The 21,167-nt window shown below is 37.9% G+C and overlaps 1 protein-coding gene across 13 annotated transcripts; it reads right to left on the reverse strand.

The window, feature by feature from the left end:
• Positions 1-4,346: 4,346 nt before the first annotated feature.
• On the reverse strand, positions 4,347-20,301 carry LOC116258075 (uncharacterized). 13 transcript variants are annotated; one of them, XR_007573812.1, is made up of 7 exons: positions 19,924-20,301; positions 16,064-17,278; positions 15,587-15,970; positions 14,022-14,248; positions 13,820-13,932; positions 12,036-12,114; positions 4,347-5,766 (listed from the first exon to the last, which is right to left on the reverse strand). XR_007573812.1 is itself a non-coding variant. In XM_050078683.1 (4 exons), coding segments are annotated over exons 2-4 (1,212 nt in total). In that variant the 5' UTR covers positions 17,109-17,278; positions 19,924-20,301; the 3' UTR covers positions 4,347-5,764. The 13 variants fall into 13 exon arrangements, 10 of the variants coding, with proteins under 10 accessions (XP_049934640.1, XP_049934639.1, XP_031491032.1 ...); XR_007573813.1 differs by lacking the exon at positions 12,036-12,114 and having other exon boundaries at positions 13,830-13,932; XR_007573811.1 differs by lacking the exon at positions 12,036-12,114.
• Positions 20,302-21,167: the final 866 nt, after the last annotated feature.

Genomic DNA, 21,167 nt, shown 5'->3' on the forward strand with positions numbered 1-21,167 from the left:
AATTTTAGATCTAGATCTTGATCCAAATCCCAATTCTGGACTTATTTGATCCCAATTTGTGCCTTCATATCAATTCAGACCCAATCTGAACCCAAGATCCAAAGTCTAGTTCCATATCCTTGTTCGGTTTCAAATTCTTAATCTAGATCCAAATTTAGATCCAATTCCATGATTTTACCTCAATCTAGATCCAAATCTGAGATTCATAACCAAATATGAGTTTTAGATCAAAATTCAATATCTAACTCCACATATATTATTTTTATCCATTCTAAGCTTTTGATTCAGATCCAGCTTCAAATTCGAGTGGTAGATTCATTTTCACATCCGAATACACAAGTCAAGTTGCAAATCATTCTTAGTCTAAGTATCGAGACATTATGATCGCTTTTCAAATACCAATAATTTCCAATTCAAGATACCTTTGATTTTTTGAAAATACCATTGAATTACTCAAAATGCCCTTGGTTTCCTCAAAATATCTTTTTTTTCAAAAATAACTTTATTTTTCATAAAAATACCAAATACCCTTTGTGAGGCTCACAGCCAACATGGCAGGCTGAATAAGCCTGGTCTAGCCAATCCAGGCATAGTTAACGCAGCCTGGTGCGGCCAGGCACTAATCTGGCCAGCCTGGCGAGGGCCTGGTGCTGCCAGATACAGACCTGGCCGGCGAATCACTGCCTGGCGTGGCCAGGCCTGCAACCGGCCAGCACAAGCCATAATGGGCCTATGGCAGGCCAGCTCTGCCTGTTTAGGTCTGCGGCAGCCTGCCTCCTGGTGCGGTCAACCTACCAATTAACCTATTTTTGGATAGATTTAATCCTCTTAATGTTTTTAAGCTATTTTTAAGTCAATAAGTACTAATTAATGGCTAATTTCATTTTAAAAAAAACACAATGCCCTTGAGCCTCCTGCCTCTATAAATATGTCCTCATATCTCTCATTTAACATAGCAGAGAGTTAGGGGCCCCTCGCTCCTAACTATCCATCAGATTATGAATGAGAGTTAACTATTACTAACTCTCAGACGGACATACAGCCTCACAAGTGGGCGGGGTCTACCTACCACGTCACCCACATTCTGGGCTGTATGCCCTACAAGTGGGTGGGGTCTACCTACCACCCCACCCACTTGTACAGAGAGTTAGTAATAGTTAACTCTCATTCACATTCGAGTTAGAATTATGGAAAATAAGTGTTTCGCACCCCTCAACCCTCCTGCATTAATTGTTTATAACCTGGATTATGTACATGGAGAGGTAGGATAAACCCTCATGCAGTAAATGTTTATAACCTGGTATCCTCAACCCTCCTGCATTAATTGTTTATAACCTGGATTATGTACATGGAGAGGTAGGATAAACCCTCATGCAGTAAATGTTTATAACCTGGTATTTGTATTTTAGAAGGAGTGTTAAAAGTGTTGCATAGGTAGTACAAATTGCCCTTTATGGCCGATTTGCTCTGCTCCAACTCTCCTGTAAGAAATGTTTATAACCTAGTATTTTACCCTATAGGTGTATTTTAAACATTTCTTGCAGGAGAGTTTGGAGCAGAGCAAATCGGCCATAAAGGGCAATTTGTACTACCTATGCAACACTTTTAACACTCCTTCTAAAATACAAATACCAGGTTATAAACATTTACTGCATGAGGGTTTATCTTACCTCTCCATGTACATAATCCAGGTTATAATCTTTTTCAAGCCTTTGAGCACTCTCTCTCCACTTCTAGATTTTTTCTTTTCTTGTCCTTTTTTTTTTCTTGTTGTTCAAATTTTCTTGTTAGGCTCTTATAATTTTCAACTCCAAATCTTCATTTTCAACAAGAGGAGACATTGGAGGAGCTTGTGATGGACTCTTGAGAAGTATCTCAAACTCATTTAAGCTGCCATCAAGAAATTTTCTTTGCTCAGAAGAGCTAAGGAGTCGCCTCTACACCAAATCTTCTTTTAAGGTATTTAAAAATTTTCTTCCTACCATTTTCTTGTCTTTTTTCTTCATCACAAGAAGATGAATGTCTAGAGCCTCTTTGGAGATAAAGATCGTCCTTGAAGCTTCGGGAGCATGACCAAGGAAAACGTTTTCCTCAAGATTTTTTTTCTCTCTGTTTAACTTATCCTTTTAACATTTTAACTAGCTTCTTCACTACTTTTAACTCGTTTATCTCTTTTAACCTAGTATATCTCTCATTTTAATTTCTCATATTCATTTCTCTCTTTTTATTCCTTTGGTCATTCCTCTCTCATTTAATTATTTCTCTTTCAAATATATATTTCTTTTTCTCCCTTTTTTCATCTTTATTTATCTCAATGCATTTTCATTTTTCCCTTTTTCTTTTTTAATTTTTCTCTACCTGCTCTTAGGGGTGAACAACGAGCCGAGTTACTCGAACTCGGCTCGTTAAAGCTCGGCTCGAACTCGAGTTCGAGCCAGCTTTTTTACTCGATGAGTCGAGCTCGAGTTGATGGTTCAGCTTGTTTATTTATCGAGTCGAGCTCGAGTTCGTTTAACGAAGCTCGTTTAACCGAACTCGGCTCGTTAGCTCGGTTAAACGAGCCAATACAGTATTCCAGGGGCAGAGGTAGGGAGCTGGCAGGGGCCTTGGTGGCCCCCCATTTTAAAAAATTCAAAAATGTATATGTAAATTTTGAAAATTTTAGTTTAACCTATCTAAAAAATTTTATTTTGGCCCCTATTAAAATTTTGAAACTATATTTTGGTCCGTACAACAAAAAATCTCTCGCTCCACCTCTGCAATATTCAATCTAAATCTTGGTGATATGGATAAAAGTCTTTGAGAGATTCAGAATTGAAAATGCACAACTTTGTAAATTTTAGTTTACCTATATAAAAATTTGAAAAATTTTATTTTCACCTTTATTAAAATTTTGAAACTATAGTTTGGTCCTTACAACAAAAAAATTCTGGTTCGGCTTCCATCCTTGCAATATTCGATCTAAATATTGGTGAGATGGATAAAAGTCATCGAAAGATTCAGAATTGAAGACGCACGACTGAACTGATTTTTGGTGCGTCATCCATGTTTGAAAATTGAATGTGGGCAAGGCTTGAAAGTTGAAAATGAATGTGGGCAAGGCTTGAAAGTAACCAACGTCATCTATGTGTTTTGTTCAGACTAGATCAATAATGCAAAGTTATAGCAGCCAATACTGATTTGCAAAGTTGTGGAAAAGTGTTTTCAAGCCTTGGACTCAAGGATCCTACGTAAGTCAAGTACTCCCTACTAGAGGAGGATAATACATTGGTCCTGTAAATGGAATCATTTGTTATTACCTAGCTGGATTACAGGTGCTGTCAGAGTTTCATAGCGCATGTGTAGGTTTTTTGGAGAATAAGGCATCCCGCAGTATGAATGCCTTGAACTGCACGTCGGTGGGGCACAGGTTGTTGTGAGCTTACACTATCATTTGTATCATCCTTAAGGAACCTCCTGATCATTGGATCACTCATATTGTGAGTTATCGCCTGAACAGTACTTTCTAGGCTACCGTCACTGTTCTGACCAAATTGTAATGAAAGTGATGAAAAGCATCGGCCTGGGCCACTTAAAAAGTGTGTTTCTGGAATTTTTACACACTGAATTGGAAACTTTGCTTTGCTAATAATTTATATAGGTATAATTGAATCCTTTGGAACTGAATCTAAATACTTTTAAAAGTTTTCCACCGACAGTAATGGCCCAAGTTAAATGTCACTTTGCTTTTCACCGCTTTGGAGGGAGAATTAAAACTAAATAACAATAACAATTGCAAATTCCGTCAGAACCTTTTGGCGTTACAGTAGATTTAGTCGGTCAAGGCTCAAATCCAATTTGGGAGGAGATGCTCGATCGAACAGTTTATGAGCTGATTTCGGAGGGTGGAAACTTTTGATTGCCTCGCCAATATATTTTTAGACTGCCCAGCATCAAACTGGGATGTTTTTCTGGCATTGTTGGAAAACGCAAGAAAGTGATGAATATGCCAGGCGGTTGCAGGTGCACCAACAGGTTCAGAGGTGCATCAATCTTGAGAATACTTAAATCCAGCAACCACGAGTCAGAAAGAGGAACTGGTTCAGCAACAAGTTAACAGCTTTCAGCTATCATGTCACTAAAATCCCAGTAACTACATACTGCAAAATGAATTGAGTTGCTCAAATCACTCGGCCTTGAGAGCAGGAAGCTGGAAGACCTGTAGCTTGCGCAGCACATAGGACGTTAGAAAGTACTGAGCAGTCAATACAGCACAGCTCCTCTAGGAACGGTAGCAGAACTTGCGTCACGTCATAATGTAAATACTACAGCTCAGTTGATTGCACAATTTTTACACAATGAACCTGTGTATCGAAAGGCTACTTTCCATATAAGCAAAGTCAACTTGGTTCCAAGTTCAATTATCTCGAGCTTGTACAAGCTCAAGTCCCCCTTACATTGCACAAGCTAGAAGAGCTGCAACCAAGCAGCAGCTCTTCGGCTGCAAGTATACCCATCTTAAAAGGACAATCTTCAGTAATTTAAGTTATTTACCAGCCCACGGACCACAGAAAACGGTTGGGACACTACCATCCGCAATTCTGAAAGGTGAAAATAAAACTAGCAACTCCAGTATTGGTTGCAATGTCATCAGTAGAGACTAAATTTGCAAGGCCGTTGTTTTATCCAGTGGAAAAGTAGCAGAATGGGGAAAAGAGGCTTTATATTTGTCTTCAGATTCCTTCCCAAAAATGAAAATATTCCTCTGTTGAAGTATCTGTTCCGTAATAAATAATAGCCACAATCTTCCTTCAACAAGTACAGGGACAAAAGATATGATATCAATTTAATCCTTCTGCTCGTATTCTCAAAAGAGCTCACAATGTTCAAGATAACCCTCAGACACAAAAGTTTCACTCGCTTTCTCTTTTCTCAGCTAAGTGCAAGGGAACCAAACAATTGCCAGCCACATGTTGGCTAAGGTAAAACCATTGAAGTCTTCCTGCCCAAAGGAAACTATACCCAGTTTTAGCCTTGTAGCAAGCCATGTACGCTGTTGGGATCCAAGCTTGCAACGTCCCCTCAGCTCGGTGACTTTACAAGTTTCCGCAATTAAATAAGTGGAGCCCTTGATCGCAAATATTATCGAAGTTAGCCACGATAGAGACCAAAGGCTTAAGTTCAATAAGACAAAGTCCACAAATCCCTTACGAGGTGTCAGTCCATGTTATCTTGAATCAGTATCCGTTCCTGCATACACTAAATATCCTCTCGATGCCAGTCCTCATTTAGACTGCGGCACGAGAAATTCAAACTCTTACAAAGGGCTGGTATTTCATGAACGGCAGCAATGGCATATTGCAGAAACTTTTCTCCCTTCTAATCTGTTTTATTCCCATGCTAACATTTCGTGACACAAACCTTTTCAGCAATAATATCACAAAAATGCAAACAGTACTAGCCAACACCTTTGCAGACTGATGAAGAATATGTGAGCAACAGAATGCCTCCCCATGTGATGCTTCTATGGTTTCGTGACTGATGATGATATGTCGCATCACATAATAAGTGCATTTGAATAGGAAACTGGCTATATACAAATTTTACAGAAATCACACTGTATAGATGATGAATTACAGTTGCCTGTCTGCTGCTTCACAGGATTGGCAATAACGAAATCACGTGTGAATGAATGTCTGGGTTTAGCTGCATTTTTGTGAAAGCATGCTCCTCTCTTGTGTTTTTAACTCACAAGGAAGCCAAATATCAAAACTTAAATATTGCCTCCTGCAAAGAACAAACAGTACAATGTGAGAAAAAATCCAGATGAATTTTTTGTACAATCTTTTCTAAGATGTTATAATGAACCTAGAACCCATGTCTGTTACTCAACATTCTTCTCCATCATGGAAAATGATATTTACAGTATGCCTAATGACAAGAAAAAACGTGGGCAAGTATACAAGTTTCATGCTCAGCAAGCAAGGTTGCAATAAGCCTAAGACCTCGATATGTGTGAGATAGAGAGACGGACAGACAGAGAGAGAGAAGAGGAGGGAGTTGCAAAGAAGCTAGAGTAAACATATTTAGTACGAAGCAAATGACACCAAATTTCAACCCAAAAGCACCATATAAACAAAAGATTACACAATTTTTGAACTGTGCCTACTAAAAATTGCATACTACAAATTGCAGCAACAGCTAACTTTATCAGGTTACAGAACAACTTTATGTGGCACAAGTTCTCTAGAATATCCAGAAAATATAAATGCCCTTTCTATCGAATCAGTTGAAGATGTAACAATGGTCTACGGTGAGCCCTGGAAAGTGGAGGATGAGGGTGATACTCAGCTTCCTATTTCTGATCGTGTTGATGCTAGCATAAGACGATGGCAAAAGGGAATGGGATAAGGCACGTAGAAGGTAGCTCTTGCGGAGTAAATGCTAATGGCAGGTTGAGTGCTTCTGCCAAAATTAGAAGTTTTTTCTACTCTGGGTTCTCAACCTGATATTCAAACAATTACTTCCAAACATTTGGTAGAACAAATAGACAATGTAGTTAGGAGATGGTTCTATGATGCATGTGTTTTATTTAATGCAGCAAATTCATTTCCTTTTCAAACTATGGTATATGTGGTTACTTCTATAAACCCTGGGTATACAATGTCATCATATCATCAGATGGGAGGTAGAGAAGAAAAGTTATTGATGCAAGTGTTATAGAAATAAGAACATGTTCTGATGAGTTGAAACTACATTAGTGAGAAACAGGATGCAGTGTCATGGAAGATGACTAAATGGATATAATGAAAAGAACATTCATAGATTTTCTTGTAAATTGTCCTAATGTCAAATACTCCAAAGACTACTGTTGTTCTGTTTCGTGTCTTTTATGATATTGTGAAACAAATAGGATCTGAGAGTATTATGTGGCTCATCATAGATAACCAGCAAATTATATAGGTAAACTACCTTTTGAACTGAATGTGCTACTTACTGCATCAATCTTATGCTGGAAACAGATCGTAGCAAGATCGATGAAATGAAATCAAGCATTAAACAATGTTGAAAAATCATAAACACATCAATCACAGTAATGAGTTTGATGAGAAAATATGCACATGTAGGTGAAACAGTCTAGCATTCACAAACTAGATTTGCTACAAATGTTTTAACAGGACAAGATATGGTTAAACAAATAAATGCTTTGAGGAAGATGTTCATAAGTGAAAGTCAAAAGAAGTTGTGAATATTATATTTAACAGCCAAATTCAAGAATTATGCATCAAATTATTGAAAATCAGCAGACCCCTTTGTCAAAGTTTTAAAATTGGTTTGTAAGGAAGATAGGCGTACCATCTCTGTAAAGCTATGGACAAAATAACATAGGCTACGGAGAGAACCTCAAGGGAAAAAAGTTGTACATGGCCATATAGAGGATTACATATCGGAGGTGAGTGGACTACTATATAATGTCCTTCAAGCAACAGCATATTACTTAAATTATGCATTGAGATATTCTGCAACATTTAAAACGGACAGAGAAGTGAAGAACAAGTGCTCACTAGATACCTTCGAGATATTAGTGAACGGGCCTCATCATAAGAAGGAAATATATGATAATTACTAAGATGCCATGGAAGAAATGCAGCCGTTTGGAACAGAACAATAAGCCCGAGGATTGCACAAAGGGGTATCTTTCATAAGTGTATTTTTAGTAATTTTATTTGTTGTAAGTAAATATGTGGCCAAATAGGGTTAGGAGTGACAAAGCAAACCCTAAAAGTTTTGCAATCAAAATTTTCAAAAAAGTATACAGCAAAAGTGGATGTAAAAAGAAATTGGAGTTTTCCCAACCCCCTCGCCCCTCTCCCCGCTTGGCCCTCTCGTCCATCACCCTCTCGCCCTGTGCCCTCTCTCTCGCCCTGTGCACAGTAGAAGAAGACGCCTCGCGAGGAAGAACACTAGGTCCATTTTGTTCCCACCACAGGTATTTTTCTTGGCCTTTCCGCTTCTTTCTAGACCTCCATTTTTTATCGTGGGGCTGCATTTCGTCTAGCCAATCAGAGATATACTATTGTTGCTATATATATCTACTATATCCATCATCATCGTGTTGTTTCTCTTTCTGCTCTCGACCGGCAACTTTTTCTAAAACCGGCATCGGCTGATGGTGGCATTACTGAAGTCAGGGAGGGAATCCACACCGTGAACAGTTGGAACAGCCATGGAACTTGGAGGTAGGCTAGCAGTCCCTTGGAACTCCCAAAGGACAGATTTTTTGTCTTGGAATTCTTAGTATGAATAAATTTTGGATCATGATTTAATGATTTATGAATATGCTATTTTGTTTGTAATTTATATATATATATATATGTGTGTGTGTGTGTGTGTGTGTGTGTGTGTGTGTGTGTGTGTGTGTGTGTAGCCCCGCACCCAAGTTTTTGAAAAATGATCCGTACTTGTACCCGTACCTATGTGACATAGGCTAGAACATAAAAAGCTGATACTGTAACAAGCTAGTTTGGACTATATATTGACCCTTAAAATCGATTTAGTGTATCATAACTATGAATAAATTTCCTCTTATTTATTTTACGTAATCAGGAAAAATAATTATGAAAGCATAAAGACAGTTGTTCTTATGAGCTTGGAATTATGTACTGGTACATGGGTTGAAGAAGAACCAGTACCATATTCTAGGAGGAAGATCTTTAATGGTTCAAAAGAGAAGGAGGAAGATGAAGATAAGGAGCCGATGTATACCGGAATGATGTTGAATTTGAATGAGACAATGTAAATGAAGATGAAATGAGGAGATGGTGAATGATCATATGTTCAATTTGTATTTGCATTGAACAAGTTTATTCATGATACAAAACTTTAAGTCTACTTTTTTATGTGTTACTACCATAGCCACAACTTTCAGGTTTTTATCAGCGAGGTTTTCTCAGGTACTTTTCAGCAAAGCTGTCCTCTCAAGAAGACGTTGGGAGAATCTTGACATTTTTCTGAAAAACTGAAAAAACAATAAAAAAAAATTGCAAAACAAAAAAACTACTAAGAAAGCATTAAAAGATATTGAAGTAAAATGAAAAAATTATAAAGATGATGCTTTCATGAAGATAAAAATGATGATAAACAATGTAATTCAAGTTGGAAGACAACATTAAACTGCTTGCATGCCCTAAATATTGTCAAAAACACAATAAATTGTTTTTGACATTTTTTTCAACATATAGCATCTTTTTTACCTTTTCTCTTTTTCTCTGTTTTTTGGTTAATATTGTGATAGTTATGGTTATGATATTAAGTGGCTTATGCATGTTAAAATGTTTATTGCTATATTTATGTGTGACATGATTTTCATAGAAAACACATTTTCTTAGATTTGCCGGGCTTTTTTCTAAGTTTTTGAACATTAAAAGAAACTCATTTACAATATTTTTCATTGCTGGATAACTATTGGCCTGAGCTACACGTTATGTTATGAACTTCACAAAATTGTGGCCAATATTCATTTTTCCAAGGCCCTTCATGGGAGCTTCTTCAAATGTTTTGTTCACAAATACAAGAATTTATTATCATAGACCTGTAACTTTCAGATATGCATGAATACAAATTACCTGCCCTTCCCTTCCAGACCCACCATCTCTCTCTCTCTCTCTCACCCCCCCCCCCCCCACCCAACTCTAAGAACGAATAAATAAACAAAAGGAACAGTTCTCTGCTTTTAAATCGAGTTAGAAGACTAGGGATTACATTGTCTTGCATTTTCCACAAGAAAAGGAATTAGGGAGCTATAAGAATTATTTAAGGAACAACCAATTTGACAGTTACGTAAACATATCTTTCATACTTATATATGGATGTATGTATTTACTAAATATGCACATATGCACTTCTCAATGCAATAATGTATATAGGTGTATATAACGGCATTACCGTAATTTCTTGTACTCTATATCTGTCTTTGTATGTTTTTATTTTTTGTGTCTGTGTCTAAGTACCCATTTTGGGTACGGGTACGGCGGCACGGGTACGTGGACCTTACTGAAGTACCCATTGGACTTAGTTTTTAACATTTTTATTAGGTTCTTTTCGAAAAGGACGAACTTTGTGTGACTACAATATGAAAATAAAGTACAGCTTTACATAGTACCAGAGCCAAATAGTTATGCTCTGAATTTTGCTGCCTCAAGTCTTCTGTTCTGCTGTTCGTAGCTGGAGATCTTGCTGTTGAATGCTATTGTCAGGTCTTGGTTCTACATCAATGTTATAGAAGCCTTCCCCTTTCATGCTGCAGATTGTGATGTCCGACCATTTGAAGCCGCATTTTGTATTTGATTCAATATTAATGGATCCAGACTCCAGTAATTACCCCTCTATTTGGGCTAAAATTTAGAAGCCATAACGAGGGACAAGGTTTTGGGTTCTATGCAAGTAGAACCATCGTAAGGCCCAAACTCAGACTTAAAAAATAAAAAAACAAACAAATCCAGGTTCTAAAAGGCGATGAATGAGATGACGCATTTTTGGAGAAAGCATGATGAATGGGAGATGAAAAATGCAAAGGTAACTTTCCTGGATTTTAAGTATACCAGAACAAATGTGAATCTATTTAAGAGCCAGTATGCAAGCATGGACTATCTCAAAAGGCGAATGCCCTTCACTTCGAATAATGAGTATAAGATTACAGTACTGTATTTCTGCAATTTGGGATGAACTGGATTTTTTGTACCCATCTGGGAACAAGATGCTACTGAAGTACGAAAAAACAGCTTGGGGAGGATTATTTCTTTAATTTTCTGTAGTGATTTAAGACTGAATTCAACAAACAAGGGCAGTTCTTCTTTTCTCTCTCTCTCTCTTCTCTCCTCCTCTTGAAGAGTTAAGTGGAAAGGAATCTGTTGTTGCAGCTTCTTCCATCAAAGAAAGTGGGACATGAAGTTGAAGCCATTGATAGACCTGGGTCGTATATGAAACCTTAAAGGCAACCTCAGTTTGGAAGAAATCAAAATCAAGGCACTGAAAGGGTCATATGTTACACTTGCAACGCAATGGTAGATAAGAAGACTGTGTCGTAGACTCGAGAAGGACAATCAAAGTATACTGAGAACTTCAGCACTCAATAACTTGATCACCACCATATGACGATTTTCATTACAAAAGGAACTTCAACACATCACTAGCAAGGGCCCCATGTGAGCTTTCACAAAAGCAGTAATGTCTTCATTTTCTCCACCAGGTAAGCATCCTTGGCTTCTTATTCAAGAGCATCTCTTTCTATCACTCCCAATGAATCTGTATTATCCAATTGTTGCACCAATTCATGTACTTCTTATGTTTCTACCATGGATGGCTCATGATTTGAAGTAAAATGCACAGGCAATCTTGAAATCTTACTGAAAATTGGAAAGGGTTTTACACTTCAAAAGATGCACATTTGTCAGAACATAAATTGAATTTCCTTTCAACATCTCAACTTTTGGACCTTGCTATGAAATTTCTTTCCCATCGAAAGATTGCTGTAGAATCACAAGTTCAGTATGTTGATTGGCCAAATCGAAGAACTACATAATGAAAAAATTTCTTGCAAACATTGTGATTTTGAAAAGACACATGTTACTCTATTTGCAATTAAAAGTTATGTAATGAAAAGAAGCCATTTGAATTGGTGTACTTGAATATATCAGGTCTAGCACCCATTATGTCAAGAGGACTATCATATTATCTGGTCGTTGAAGATTACATTAGATTTTCTGGGATATGCTTCCTAAGGCTTCAGCCCAAAGTTCTTCCTTCAAAGCTTTTCATAATAAGATAAATAATTTGATACAACATAAACATAACGATCTTTAAATCTAATTCTGCAGAAGAATACGTATCAAATGATATTTGAACTTATTTCAAGAAAATGGAATTATTAATCAACAATTTTGTCCAAAAAACTTCAATAAAATGACTTAGCCAAAAGAAAACATAAGCACTTCATAGAAACTATTAGAACATTACCTGTCTGAATACCTAAAAATTTGGGTTGAAGCCACCCTTACCTTTACCTGCTTAATAAATAGAATGTTCTCCACATCTTGGGCAAATATCTTCTTTGAAAAATTTTAGGGGGAATGCAACCTGATTTTAAAAGACTAAGACATTGTGAGTTCAAATATTTTGTGTTAATAAACACAGGAGCCTTTCCCAAAAGCCATACCTTGTGTCATTATTCAATATGCTGAAAAATAGCAGAGCATCTAAATGTTTTGATGTCAAACATGTTTACAGAAACTTTTTTTCTTTTTTGGAAAATGTGTGTCGTTTTCAGAGATCCAAGTTAAAAGAAGAATATGTTTTGTAACTTTTGTTGTTAGATTTATTGTCTAAATTAGATATTGGTTGTGCAACAAGTGATAATATCCATGAAACACCATCAGTTGCTTATCATGTAACTGTTGAGTGAGAGAATGCAGTCTTGGTTTGACGCAGAGATGCATGTCAATGATTGTTCATAAATATCTTTGTATTACGATCTTCTGACATAAGAGCATATGGTCAATACCATTTCTTTGAGGCTTGAGCCATTTTAAACTCTCTCTACCTTGTAATTTCTTCATTGATTGCCTGGATGGACGTTCGGAACCATATCTGATGACAACTTTGTCTGTACAGGCATAGCATCCAAATATATTTTAATCAAAATTTCCTACTTTGTGTCACAAGGGTAGTCATATGTCGGTAGTACTACATCAAGATCTAAATCGACAAAACCTTCATCACCCAACCATTTATGGACATTTGTTCTACTATGTAAGCAAGTCTCTAATTGAATTGCAACATTCGGGTTTGCTCTACTTGAGTGAGGAGAATTCTTTTTACATACCCTTGTTCCATCAATTTTTTCAATGAGAACTCTATGTCAAAGATATCCATATCTTTCCATTTTATGAGGTTGATGCTGGCTAAGAAAACCTGTATTCCATTTTGTGAGGTTTCTGAGTGCTTCTCTCTTAGTTTCCATTAGACCTCTCCTCTCCTTCTTTGTGCCTCTCTCTCTCCCTCTCTATGTCCATGAAAAAGTGAACCAGTTCTTTCGTTTTGTCATTTTTTCGGCCCCCCACTACTCACTATTGTTTTCAGTAGGCCTTGCATGTTGATCTGATCTTTCCTTTTATCCTTTAAGACCATGTTGTATATCTTGTCTTTTACTATTGCAAGGTGTGGAGGAAAATTTTCTTTCCCAACAAAGTAAAGCGTAAAAGATAAAAGGGAATAGATTCCCTCTAACCAAAAGTGGTTACATTATTATAAAGGGTAAAGAAAAAGAGAACTCGAGGCTACAGACGGCTTCTGTTGGATGAAGCTGCAATTGAATGTGTTTAAAAAAAAAAAAAACCCTAAATTCTAAGATGGATTTGGATTAGGTCAACTTTGACCGAGTCCAAAATATGGCAGATACATACACGGGTACGTTGACCGTACCTGATACAGTCAAATGCATACTCGAGACGTACCAAAGTACGTACCGGTATCCGTACAGATATTGTACCGATACGAGTACTGCTCCTAAGAAGCAGCACTTGTGTTACATAGGTTGCAGTTTATTACAAATAATACAACAAATTATAAAGTTGTAGGTGGAATGTTAGCAGCACGCTATAAGTCATTTTATTGAAGTACATGTGTGGCTCATTGTGTAAATATAATGCTTCATAATCTTAGTGAAAGAGAAGATATGAAATCAAACGTGGCAAGATGCTAAGAAATCATAAGTCCATCTATAATCATTCCTACGTCATGAACTTGATAAGAAAATTCACAAAAAGGGCCGAATTGATCTTACATGCACATACAAGGTTTGCCACAAATGTTTTGACTGTGCAGGGTATAGTCAAGCATAGGACTTCTCTTAGGCAAGATGTTCTCTAGTGATGATTGGGTTGTATATCCACAAGCCTATAAAAGAAAAGCAAAGGCAGTTATGGATATTATATGTAGCTTTGAATTTTGGGAATCATGCATCAACGTAATGAAGATCTTTATACCTCTAGTGAAAGTCCTCCGATTGGTTGACAGTGAAGATAGACCTTCTATATAGGATACTTATATAAAGCTATGGACAAAGAAAAGGAGGCCATTCAAGACAACCTCAAGGAAATCAAGAAACTGTATATGTCTATATGGAGGATTAAATATGAGAGGTGGTCAGGACAACTTCATCAACCCCTTCATGCAGCTGCCTACTATTTGAGTCCAACCATTAGGTTTCTTCCTACATTTAAACAACATGATTTGTTAGACTGCATTGATGGATTACTCTGCAAGAGAACAAGATGTTATCCACTTGTCGTTGAACAAGTATGATATAGCATTTGGTGACATAAGGAGACATTCAGCGATTCTATGCAGGTCAAGCATGCGTCTAGGTATTACAATACGGGTTTTAACTTTCTAAGATTATCTGCTTTTGATGTGTTCTTGTTCTTTTATTATTTCTAAATGTTCATATTGTTGTTTAGACATATAGTGTAGTACATTTTGGGTTGGCTACCTAAAACTTAGAAAGTTGGTAGTTCAAATCCTCATGCAGATGTGCAGTGCTAATGGATGTGAAAAAAAAATTGAAGTATTTTCCAACACATCCATAGCAAGAAAAGAAATGGGTTGAAACACAAAAGGCTGAATGACCTTGTCTTTGTCGGATACAATATGAAATTGAACAAAGGTAAATAATAAATACATTATACACTTGTTTTGCAATACATATTTTCAATAATTTGTTAACTTCTTCTCTTGTTGCTTTTAAAATTTAGGCAATTAGCATCAACATCTGGAAGCAAGCATCATACCCAAATTTAATCCCATCCACCTAAACTATATAGATGTGTTAGATTCTTGAGCTGAAGAAGAACCAGCCGCCCTACTTGATGATCATGATGATGTTGAGTGGTTGAACATTGAATGAGCAGGAGGGTTTGGTGAAGGACAGCTTGCATAACCGGTGAGGACATTCCAATCGAAGGGGCTGAAGAAAATGAAGCAAATAAGGATGAAGATTATAATGAAGATGAAGAAGATGAATAGATAGATTTTATGTTCTAAATCCTTGAAGATATGATTTAAACAATAAAGTTCTACAGCAAAAATCTTGAAGACTTTAAACTTTATCATGCTTATCATATCGTTCTCATTATTATCTGTGTGGATGATGAAGTATGAATAATTATTTATGTGTGTGGTTACTATGATGAGTTGTTTTCTATGTGCTTACGATACGATACAACACACATATAGGTCAGCCAGCCCGATACGTGATACAATACAGCTTTTACAACATTGTAGGTCTCCATCTATCATGCCTGTCATGTTTATTTGCACAAAGATGGCCTTCAAGAGCATGTGCATTGAAGAAGATCAATGCAATAATTACGTAGCTGGGAATTCCATATTTTCATGCCCAAAGGTTATGGAACTTATTCTTCCTGTATCCACCAACATCCATCTAGATGGAACTACACTTTTCGTATGCACTATCACCAACCCAAAGAAAGGACATGTTGTTAACTTCCAAGTGAATAATAAGCAGAGTGGTTATGAAAAAGAGAGTTACAGTTGGCTGAATGTTGACTAGCCTGTCCTGTTTCGATCAGATTTAACTCCATATCTTGTGAGGCAGCCCAACCAGGTTCATATGCTTCAAGAAATCCAACCTTTGCCTTGTTAGGGAGGTCATGAGGATGAACAAATGGCACACCTTGTGGCCAGCCAAGCTCAGTGCGTACACTCAGGCAAGGGCTGTCCAAAGAATGTATATGCTCCTCGCATTCTTTAAGACTGCAAAAACGCAATTTGATGCCTTTCTTATCTGCAATATCCTGAACCCGCTCCTTAAGAACCCTCTGAGCTTCAAGCCTAAGCCTCTTTGAAGGAGGCAGTGGCTTACACTTTGTAGAAGTTTTCCTCTTTTTCAAGGTAGCTTTCAGAGATCCAGCACCTGCATATCTAGACTATTGCCATCAGCAGCAGCAGTAAGGAAAGCGAAGTTAACATTATATGTAGCAGGATAATAATTTTAATTAGTGATTACCATCAGGAGCTGATGAAAAAGTATAACTTTGAAATCCATGTCTATTGAGGACTTGATCAGTAGGATGGTAGCTTTGCATAAAATCATCCACCCCTATTGGGTGCTGAAACTGAGACCCAACACCATGCCCAGCAGCTACCATCTCTGAACAGCATAGTGTTGCCATTGACCGGGGCATCAGCTTAAAAGACAATGAGCACCGTCCATACATATTACCCTGCAAACTACTCACCTCAATACGGTGCATTGCTGGCTTGATGTATCCAGCTGTTGCCCAATAGAGAGCCAAGCCAGGGTAAACAATGGCTTCTTGAGGGCCTAGATCATCCACCAGCAGCCAGCGACCATGCTCATCTCTAATATGTAGACCAGCTTTATCTGATTTAGATAGTGTAATCAAACTCTTATCCATTTGTGGTTCATGGTCTGGAAACATGACCAGCTGACTATCATCATGGCCTATCAAGGTACCATGTGCAGCCTGAAATGATGACCTTCCATGGCAGCAAACTGAGAGAACTGAAGAAGATATTTCATTGCTTCTTAAAGGAAAATTATCAAGTATCTCCATAAAGGATATGCTACGCAAGTTCAACGAGTAACTGATAGCATCCAAAATATCACGAGCAGCCTTACCAAGAACAGCAAACATATCAGGTAAACCTGCTGGAGGCAATTCCATTGTATTTGTGGATTCCATCTGTGTCAGACCAGGCCTGAAATCATAGGTTTCTTGCCCTAGTTGAGGATCGGCATAATAACCGGAAGTCTTGCACCAATCACGAGGGTCACTAGTGCGGACCATTTCAGTAGCTGCATATGTCCTTTGATGGAAAAACAGACGAGCAGATTCCAGTCCAGATCTAAGAAGAGCATCATCTCCAAGAGGGAACTGGATGATGGCAGCAGAGTATTGAGCAAGCGATTGAGACAAAGTTGACATGGAAATTTTGTATGAATCAGACGGGAGACCTTCAGATGCTATAAGATCAGTGAGCTGTACTCTTCCAAGAGATGGGAGGGCTCTGCCAGCCATTGCACCCATTCAAGGGACTCAACGCCAGGAACCACCAGTAAATAAATCCAAAAAGTGCTCTAACTGAAATAGTTTCAAGAAGAAAACTGCTATCAGATAGAAGCAGCAGCAGACAATAAGTCTATGATCCGCCTTATGCATGCAATAATATATATTTTGAGAGAACATGACACTCTAATCTGCCAATAAAGATTTATGAAAATAACATTAGAAATGGAATCTGAAGATATGAGAAACTAAAAGAAATTCTGGACTGGGTACTATAAGAGACAGCCCTTAGATGAAATGGTTTGCAAGAAAGCAACGTCCATAGACATATTGATCATTTGGATGACAAGACTTCAAAATCTGGTTTTTCAATAAGGCAAATGCTGAAGCATCTAGGAAACCTAGTTCTGCAGTGTGGACAACAACTCCTAACCTGTTTATATCTAGAGATCTGAAAGTCGTTACTTTAATGACAAAGGCCTGGTTTTTTAAATGGTTTCACCATAATAACTTAAAATGGAAGGTTATTAAGTAAGGTAATCAGTATCATGAATTCAGCATCATAAATGCAGGCTTTCATGTTTTATTGTAAACATCATAGAAAATATACCACAAATAATTCCATAACTATCCACAATTTCCTACAGTTCAAGCACACTCTAATGAACAAAAACCAATTGACAGAATAATATGATTGATACCCTTGGAATTTTTTGAAACACAGTCTGAATGAAAGCTAAGGTTTTAAAGAAAACATGCAAAAAATCATCGCAAATTTTAGCATTGCGCTTGGATGTCAAATTGTAACATGATCTGATTCAATTGGAAGAAACCAACATCAAACACAAATCCTGCAATCCTTTCCTCAAGCACCAAATTTCTACAAACCAGCATGAATCATCCTAAAACGCTTCTCCAAACCTGAAACAAAATCACACCAAAGAACCAAAAGAGGGGAAAAAACAAAATGAAATAATTTGCCTCACTTGTCATCAGAACCAACTACCAAAGTCAACTGAACTACAAAAAGGCCATGCAGAACCATATCTGACAAGAAGCATCAGTTATATGCATACATGAATACATAAAAAATGAAATAAAATATACCCTCCCCTGACAGCAAAATAAAAGAAGACAAATAAGATAAACAAAAAAACTAATAATGCACCACATTGTGGAGAAACAAATGAGAAAATCAAAAATGTAAAGAAATCAACTAACAATTTTGAATTATATTTCAGTATACATGTACAAAAATGTTGCACCACATAATGGCCCTTATTGTGAGTGCACGTGTGTGAGAAAGAGAGAGAATAATTGCAACTGGAAAAAGCTACCATTAGTTGACCAGATTCCTACGAGAAAAAAAGATAGGGAGGAAGCAAGAGAAGGAAAGGGATTCAATAATCCAGCTACCAAAATTTGACTAAATTTTGATGACAACCAAACAAAGACACAAAACCAAGCATTTTTCTTAAACCAAGCTTCAAACCCACTTTCATTCTCATCAGAACTACAGGAAGGAATCATATTCTGCCCCACCAGTTGGATACCACATGCGTCCATGATTTAGTGACCATCATAAAATTGATGTCTTTGCCAATGTAGCAAGTACTTGGACATGCATCATGCCATCAATTTCAGTTGGTTCGATGATTATGCTAGTTTGCCTGATTGGACCAAAATCTTCAACCAGTGCTAGGTCTACGCTTGTGCCGATACCTATTCCCCTTGTCTCACTTATGCTTTCAAAGCCCAAACACTTCCATAATATGATAATATATCAAGCAGTGTCATCTAATGCTTGCAGGTTCCAGTTCAAGGATTGAGACCCTCAATTTTTTAGTAACAAAAACATTAAAAACACTATGTTCACATTTCTTTCATAGACAACAGCCTAATGAAGCTGGGGGTTCTCCCCGGCAGCAAGAAGCACCTCAGGTCCTCAAGGATAACCAAAAAAAAAAATGGCAACCTGTAGCTACATCAATAAATAAAATCGATAGGCAGTTCCATGGCCAGAAAGCAAGGCCTCTTTGTAGCCGTACTGCAATTTCCTCAGAAATGACCCATTGCGCCTGCAAGCATGTTACATTAGCAAAGTACAGCAACGCCCAAACCAGTAGTGACAAAGATGAGGCCTCTACGTTGCTACGCACCCATTACATAACCAAAGGTACGTTGCAGAATTTAACTACTAAAGTTATATCCATAATATTGGTAATTTTACGCTATAACTGCCTTAAGGAAACTGCTTCCGGTCTGCGTGTTAGTACTCAGGACCAACATTGACTCACAAGAAATAGAAGTCAAGTTTAGCGTGATATAGCAGAACTCAACCAAAAAAAAACACTCGTCGTCCTCAGTAAGAGACATGCAGAAAAGAAGTTCGAAGTTCCACCAATAGAAACCCGATGTCCAGATTCACCGAAAACAAAACCCAAAAAAAGGTTTTGTGCATGAGCCAACGAATACAGCTAGACAATTCATTCCGTAGAAAGAAGGCGAAAAAAACCCTAGTTGGTGGAAAGAAAAATTCCCAAATTCCATTCACAAGAGAGGTCCCCTGAGAAATATCCAAATCCAAACAAAGCAGAAGCCCAGATTCAAGTATAAAGGCTGCACAGCACCGGGTGAGAAAAGGCAACGACTGTCAAAATTCACAAATATCGGCAGAAAAAAACCATAATCATCAGAAAAAGAGAACCCCAAAATGCACAGACAAGCATACCTACCCTCCACAGTCCATACCCAGATCCATGGACAAGGTGTCCATCTCCACACTCGGGATGTCATACGAGGAATCCACACATTTAAAAGAGGAGACGAGAACTACCTGTAGCTCGAAGGAGCCGGTAGTCTGACAGTGCATCCCACGAATTTCGTTCTCCTCTGCCTTCACAAGAACCGCAGGGAAGCATGGAGTGATTCCCTGTCACCGAGCAGCCAGAGTAACCAGGAAAATCGTGGACTCTTATTGACCATAGGTCCCTCCCCGATCACCTCGATCAATAGAGGCACCATCCCACAGAGTGTGAGAGGGAGAGCGAGCGAGGTCGCCGTTTGGCCGAATCCGGGTATCAGAGTGTGAGAGGGAGAGCGAGCGAGGTCGCCGTTTGGCCGAATCCGGGTATCAGACTTTGGATGAGATCATGCGAAAGCGGTCGATCCGGGTGCAGGTGCTTTTCCGACTAATGCTCTGTTCGAATCAACCAATGGTATCTTTATTTTCTCTGTTACGCCATGGCTATAAACATAAATTCACTTGTCTACATGAGTATTGAACGTAAAATATGTTATTTCATATCATTATCATTTGTCGGAATACTTCTTTTATAACTTAGGCCCGGGACAGCGATTTTACTGTACACAGGGACAAAGTTGTCGTTTTTGTAAGGCTTTTTTATTTTCAATTCAAACAGAGTGAAAATTTTCATGTGGAATTTGATAGATCATGGCGATTTTTTTTTTTTGCCCGTTGGAGCTTTCTCTTCCTGCTCATCTTTTTCTTTTTTGTTCTCACATAACAGCACGGCACGGCAGGTGTGCTTCTTCATAGGTAAGATACCATTCCTCTCCTTTGCCATCTCTCTCTTGCACCATCTCTATTTTGTATCTCTGTCTCCCTTTGTATGTCGGCCGCACTCACCATCTCTATTATGTCTCTCTCCCTCTCCCTCTGTATGTGGGTCATACACCATAGAAAATCTATCATCTCTTTCATTGATTTTTCATGCTTTTTACCTCTGTAACTTCTCTTCCCATCATCATCCACTTTTCTTTGTTTGTAGGTACATCCAAGAATATTGTTGTTCCTCTAACTAGAGGATCTTAATATTGATCAGTGCACAGTAAAACCCTAACTATCTATGACCGACCTTTCTTCGTTGACCATTTATCTTTGTCATCGCATGAAATGCTCTTACAAGGTGGTTAGAGGATCGTGGATTGCTGCTACATCAAAGGTAAAATGCTAGCGCACGGTAAAACCCGAACTGTTGGCTATTTGTTGTCAATGTTGATGTCATTTTCTTCCATCGACGTTGTTTATGTCTATATTCTCAAGTATTTATGGAAGCC

The sequence above is a fragment of the Nymphaea colorata genome, chromosome 7 (assembly GCF_008831285.2).
Source record: "Nymphaea colorata isolate Beijing-Zhang1983 chromosome 7, ASM883128v2, whole genome shotgun sequence".
NCBI classification, from domain to species: Eukaryota; Viridiplantae; Streptophyta; class Magnoliopsida; order Nymphaeales; family Nymphaeaceae; genus Nymphaea; species Nymphaea colorata.